This window comes from Monopterus albus, unplaced genomic scaffold, assembly GCF_001952655.1.
Source record: "Monopterus albus unplaced genomic scaffold, M_albus_1.0 scaffold278.1, whole genome shotgun sequence".
NCBI lineage: Eukaryota > Metazoa > Chordata > Actinopteri > Synbranchiformes > Synbranchidae > Monopterus > Monopterus albus.
The window spans coordinates 151,945-158,669 of NW_018128158.1; the positions used below are offsets into that span (position 1 = coordinate 151,945).

Below are 6,725 nucleotides of genomic sequence, written 5' to 3' on the forward strand. Positions count from 1 at the left end.
GGGTCTGTCGGAGGTTTCTTCCGTTAAAGGGAGTTTTTCCTCCCCACTGTCGCCAAGTGCTTGCTCAAAGGGGATTTGTTGGGTTTTCTCTCTGTAGTAATAGTGATAACAGTAAGGTCTAGACCTTACTGTAAAGTGTCCTGAGATGACTTTTGTTGTGATTTGGCGCTATTCAAATAAAATTTGATACATTTTATTTGATTTGATTCAATGCTACAAATTTTCAATGACTAAACCAGTGCATTTTTAGAAGGGACAAAGGAGTACTTTGTGTTCCCCCACTTTCATACATTTGTAGGACAAGAGACAGACTAGCAGCAGAGGCTAATATATTCTGAATGTTCTAAAAAATTCAGAATTGCAGATTTTTTGTTAAAAATTTGTAGCTAATATAACCCAAATGACATCATACTAATCACTATGAAGTCATCAAATTTATTTCCCCACACTTCAAAAAGCTTCTCCAGAACCATGGAAAGCATTATACAGCTGTTTTCACAGGCTTTAAGATAATCTGTTATGATAAAACATTCTGATACATGAGTCTAATACAGGGTTGTAATTAAAAATAAGATATCGTGGTCCTCATTATCTGACTTAATATGAAGCACTTCTAGTTGGTTTCACTACCTGAATGCAAATTAAGGGTGTTATTATTTAATTATCAGTTAGCACAGCTATAATACAGGGCAGGCCCAAAAGTAACACGTTACAGGTTTTCCCCTCTAACCTGCCCCATTCAACCATCTTTACTAAGTAAAGCTTGTGTTTTTCACACTCTAAAGATTGAAAGTTGCTTTTCCTCTGACTTTGCAAACTCATAGATGAGATCACAAGTTCAGAAAATGCAAGCAAGTGAACTTTGAGTTGATATTATTTTGTCAAATTATTCTCTGTGGAGGTGTTTTACACCCTCAATGCTTTTATGCCACCAACAAGAATACAGTATTGGAAAAACACATTTAAGATTTGTGTGTGTGTGTGTGTGTGTGTGTGTGTGTGTGTTTACCTATTTTAGAAATGGCCAAATCATAACATAAATGCAAATGGAATTATACTGTATATCTGTTATGTAAATATATGTATGCCCTAGAGGAATTTTCTAGAGCTGAGTGATTATCACTTCATATGTCTGCAGATCCTGGGCTGGAGTATCATCATTATCGCTATCACTGTGGGCCTTCTGGGTACCTGCTACAAAAACTGTCGCTCCAAAGTCAGCTACCTGCAGCTCACATTCTGGAAACACTACATGGATAAAGAGAAGGAACGCTTTGACACCTTTGCTGTTGACTATGCCACCAAGCTGGCTGAAAGAAACCTGCAGAGCTTCTTTGAGAACAAGGACCCTAATCCATTCCCTTTCCCCAACCACAAGGCATGGGAGGAGATCTCTGCACACTACACCTTTTCCACAAGTGAGCAGTATTACAGCACCCTGCAGCGGTATGTGGAGAAGATAGGCAGGGACTTCACACCAGAGACGAGACCTGTCATGGACTTAGAGCATGGGATAGAGATGAGCTAGAAGAGGACAATGTGGTCTGCTTGCCATTGTTCTGATGAACAAAACAGAAATTCAAGACACAGGCAAACAGCAGCAAGACTCTTTACATATTCAAAACTGTCGTATTACATTTGATATTCAGATCTCAGTCTATTGAATGTTCAAGTCTGACTCAGAAAAAGCTGCCTCCTCACTGTCAAGGCTTCCCTTTTTGTGCTACTCCAAAGAAAGTGGCAGTTGCCAAACTGCAGTGGTACAACCTCCTCTACACATGAATTAACGAAGGGCATAACCACTATTTTATACACAGTAATTCTCCCTCCTTTACTTTGGATTTGGAAAGTAACTTCCCAGAAAATAATTTTCAGTTTTGGGGACATTCAGCAACCAACTGCTGAACGGTACAAGAACGTTCACGGTGAGAGTTGACTTTCCTTCAGAGTTATGCAGGAAAATCACTTCCCAGATACTCTGGCCTGGGGGCAGCAACTGCTCCTAGCAGAGCTGACCCATCTTCCTCTGTTTCAGTGATCACATTTTCATTTACCACACATACCAGTGCTTCTAGAATTATAAATATTTCTAGTGATAGTCTGCTGTAATAGGCTACCACTTTCTAACTGCACACTAAAAAAAAAGTAGTAAAAAAAAGTGAAAATCTGGCAGCGCGAGTACCAGAACAACATATAAAAAACCAGTGGAACACAGTGGGAAAAAACATTCAAAATTTGTTAAAACATCTGTGGATAAGTATATAACCTTCTTTGGTTTCATTTAGAGATGAGTATCTCTACCCAGGTATTTAAGTTAAAAGTTAATTTTAAAAAGTAAAAAGAAACTAAATATCAGCAGTGTGGGAAAGGAAAACATGCAAAAACAATTTTTTAAAAATCTGTTACTGTATGTACCTCATGTAAATAAAAAAAGAGAACAGTTTGTAGTTTTAAAACATCAGAGTCAATACTGTGATCATGTAGGTTCAGTTTTGTTCAAGCACTTCAAGTTAATTATTATTCAACTTAGGTAAAATCTACATCTGCAGTAAGGTGTACAGTAAAGATCCAAAACAAAGCATTTCTCCAAGGCTCAGGCCTGGAGAAAATTAAGAAGACAGGTTTAAGTAACAGATGTTCAAAGACATAAAACAACAAGTTTAAAACAAAGGTGTGTTGACTATTTTTACTGACACCCTAGATAAGACAGGCTGGATTTGGCCACGGTCTGGTCCTGTATTTACTATTGTACTGTGCAGTTTATATTGTAATCTCACTCCCTGTTGGCTACTAACTAGCTAAGAGAGGAACAAGAAAAATAGAAATGTAATAAATATAATATATAGAAAGTCACTTTCAGCTTTTCTCGTTTTTAGGGGTCGCCACAGCGAATCGTCACACTGCCGACTCGCATGTTGACAGTTGGCACGTGCTTTACACCGGATGCCCAATCTGGATTGGAACCTAAGCTACAGCGGGGAGATCACTGTGCCTTAACCACTAGCCTACCAGGGATGGCATATATAGTATATAAATATAATGAAAATTAAAAAGGACTAAGTAGGAGCAACTTTCAATATTGTAGTACTCAAGTCCAGGACTCGGACAAAAGTCTGACTCAAGTCCAGGACTCGTGACTTGACTTGGACTTGAGCACTGATGACTCAGACTTGGAATCAGAATCAAACATTGACTGCATTTAGAATCAGAGGCTAAATAGGAGAAATCTTTTTTTTTAATAGTCTATAATAATTTGGCATAAGATGTTGATATTAAAACCTGTTTATTTGCATTATGCTGTATCAATGTGTTATCCACTTCCATCAAGTGTACATTCCACCTTTCTATAAATTATATATAATGGTTTTTCATGTTTCCTTGTTTACACACACTGGCCGCAGTATTTTTAAGTGGCCTTTGCTATAATAATAAATTATGAATTTTTATTACCCTGTTTGTCAAAATGATGGACAAGGAGAAAGTCTAGCATGAACTCTGCAATAGACTGTTATAGTGTTTGGAATATAAAATGGTGCCCTGCAATGGATTGGCGACCTGACCAGGGTGTACCCTGCCTTTGCCCAATTGCCGCCCAGGATTGGCTAAAGCCCCCCCCTCGCCCCCCCCTACTGGACTCAAATACTGAGGACTCGAGATTTGACTCAGACGTGAAAACGAGGGACTCAAGACTTAACTCAGACTTGAACACCAAGGGCTTGACTACAACACTGGCTACTTTACTGTTCAGTCTTTGTTGACATTTTGTGTGTCATCTTTGAGAATATACTGATTTTGTACTGTTATATGAAAAGATGTTTCTGTGACAAATAACCTCAACAAAACAATTTGTGAGTTTTTTTGTCAGGCAACTTAAAAAATAAATATGCATTCAATATTTTTCACCTCATCTGTCTGTACAGTACCTGCAACACTTTAAACAATATTAGAACATTAGCAAATGACAAATAGTCCATATTTGCAGAAAAAGTGGCTCTGCCACTGGCAGTTACAGCCTGGTGGGGCTGACTTTTGTAATACAATGACTATCACTATATTGTGTTACAAATAATGAATGGCCTACTAAAGACACGGTCTCTGTGTGAACAGATAATTTCATAGAAATCAGCCTGAATGTATTAGTTTCTAAATATATACACTACATACATATAAATAAATGATGTGCTACTGTAGGTTTTAATAAATAACTTTGAGGGGAGTGCCCTTTTTCTTAACTTGAGCATCTGCCCCTGAAATGTCTGTGCACGGCCCTGTTGCTGTGTTTATGTACTCACAGTAAATCATGGATTATTTTTGCATTGGTGACTTGCCCAAAACAAGGAACTCTACATCTCTATACACGAGTGTAGGAGCAAGGGGGAGGGGACAGGTTTGGATAACCATGGAGATGGCCTCATACCTGAGAGGTGTGAATTGCCATGACCATTTCATTTAAGGAGCCTAGGACAGGCACTCAGGACCCAGAAGGTCCAGCTCTGGGAGCTAAACAGATGAGTCAAGGCCCCGCAGAAGGGGATCATGTTTGTGAGACAGAGTTGAGCTTGCAGACTATTAGGGAAATACAGAACAAAGCTGCTCCTACTGAAAAGCAGGCGTGGGTAGGCAAAGGGGCATCTAAGGATCAGACAGGACTGTGGAGAAACCACGAAGGTAAAATAGTAGCCCCGGCAGGCCTACTTAGTTTGCTGTGTCAAGAGGCGCACAGTAGAGGACACTGTGTGAGCTCTAAGATGAATAGTCTGATCTCTCAAAATTGGTGGCATCCACAATTGAGGGATATCACCAAGTACTTTGTTGCAGCATGTGAGACATGTAATCAGTTCAACCCCAGAGCCGTGCTGAAGGCGGGGCTAGGGGGATTTCCAGTTCCAGATGCTCCCTGGAAAGAGATTGTTGTTGATTTCACAGGTATGGGAGCTGACAAAAGAGTCGAAGGAAAACGATATTTACTTCTCTGTGTGGATCCGTTTTCCAAATGGGGAGAGGCTGTACCCACAAAAACAGAGACAGGTAAAGAGGTAATCAAGTGGCTCACTAGGGTAGTGATCGCCCCGGTTTGGGGTACCAGAGATTATCAGAACTGATAATGGAACACACTTCTCAAACGATGATCTACGTCTGGTTGAGCAGATGTTTGGGATAAAACATAAGTTTGGGGCTGTCTATTATGCAGCCTCTCAAGGGCTTGTTGAGCGTGCAAACAGAACTATAAAAGAAGGGCTCATGAAAATCTGCGCAGACATTAACTTAACCTGGGTTGAAGCTCTACCTATTTTATTGTTCAACTTCAGGTCCACTCCGTGGACGCTTAATGTAAGCCCACATGAAATCCTGACAGGGAGAAAGATGCCCTGTCCTCTAACTGTTATGCCTAGAGATTCAACACCTCTTCTTTTGCAGCATGCTGACTTGAGTGAGTATGTCAGATGATTGAACAATGTGGCGATGAGTGTCTTTGAACAGGTTATTGAAATCCTGAGCAGGGACCAACTTGAGGAACCGACACCAGTTGCAGTGGACAGCTGGATCTATCGAAAGGTGAATAAACTTCACTGGTCAGAGCCACGTTGGAAAGGACCTTGTAGGGTAGCAGAAGCTACCACACACACTGTGTTAAACTGTGGCTCACTGAGAACAAGTTAAGTAGCTGGATCCATAAGACACATTGTTCTCCAGCTGAAGATCCAGCTGGACGGACCCACATCCTCCGCATGCAACCCCTCTCACTGGGATTACTTGTGTAGTAGCATTCCAATAGTTCCCTTTTCTCCTCTCTTGTCCATGAATGTCTTGTTCCAGTAGCCCACTTCTCATCAGGTTGCCCTGGTTCCTCAACACCATGTTGACCCGGGTGACGTCCGAGCTGGTGTGACTCGAATTTTTCCAACTCTCATTACAGATGAGGTAGGCAGATAGCATTAAGGGCCTTGCCTAAGGACCCAGGCAGGATATTGACCATGCCCTGACCGGGGTTCAGTGGTGTTACCCACTGAGCTATCCTGTCTGCTATGTATATATTTATATATATATATAGGACCACCATATATATATTTACACAAGTAATTTTTATTTTGTTTTTATCTTGTTTCCTAATGCACATCCCTTTGTTTGTTTGCACATTATTTCTTTACTTTCTGTTCTCTCAGCCTTATATTGTTTACTTGCCCTTTGTTATTACCATACATAATGTTAGGTATTTTTTAGTCAGATAGATATTGGTTAGATATTTGTTCCATTAGAAATGTTTAGTGGAGACAGGATGTCTAGCTCAGGCTGTTAAATGCTTAGTCATTCTCATGAGTTTTTTGCAGGGTGCTTTATGGTCAAGGACAACTAGATAGAAAAAGTTTGATTGTCAGTAGGCAGGAGGATTATTGTTATTATTATGATATGTGTAACCATAATTGTTTTCATAATATTTTCTTATGTGTAATGTCATGACATGTCACTAGATGTCATGTCAGAATGTTCTTAGATACACACTGAAAGATATTACCCAGTTCTTTCAACCAGGAACTCTGAGAGACGACGCAGACCACTTGGATATATAAAAAATATAACCATGCTGGTTTATTCAAAGGATCACAGGCAAAATTAACATCACACGTCCAGGCATCTTCCACCTCCAGTACTGCGCGCAGGCAGCCCGGAAGATGAAAAAAGCCCCGAACCTAATAGCCTATACAATTTAATCACTTGGTTGGGCT

At 40.1% G+C, this 6,725-nt stretch overlaps 1 protein-coding gene across 2 annotated transcripts in view; it reads left to right on the plus strand.

Annotated features, from left to right (window-relative positions):
* Window positions 1–3,610, plus strand: part of calhm5.1 (calcium homeostasis modulator family member 5, tandem duplicate 1) — a 5,166-nt gene extending 1,556 nt beyond the window's left edge. The window contains exons 2-3 of one of the 2 annotated variants that reach the window (XR_002276773.1): window positions 1,139–1,925; window positions 2,877–3,610. Coding sequence is in view for 1 of the 2 variants with exons in the window: in XM_020622350.1 (XP_020478006.1) it covers window positions 1,139–1,528 (390 nt within the window). In the remaining variant the exon portion in view is untranslated. Of the gene's footprint in view, window positions 1–1,138; window positions 2,351–2,876 lie in introns of those variants that run through there. The other variant, XM_020622350.1, reaches the window with a different exon arrangement.
* Window positions 3,611–6,725: the final 3,115 nt, after the last annotated feature.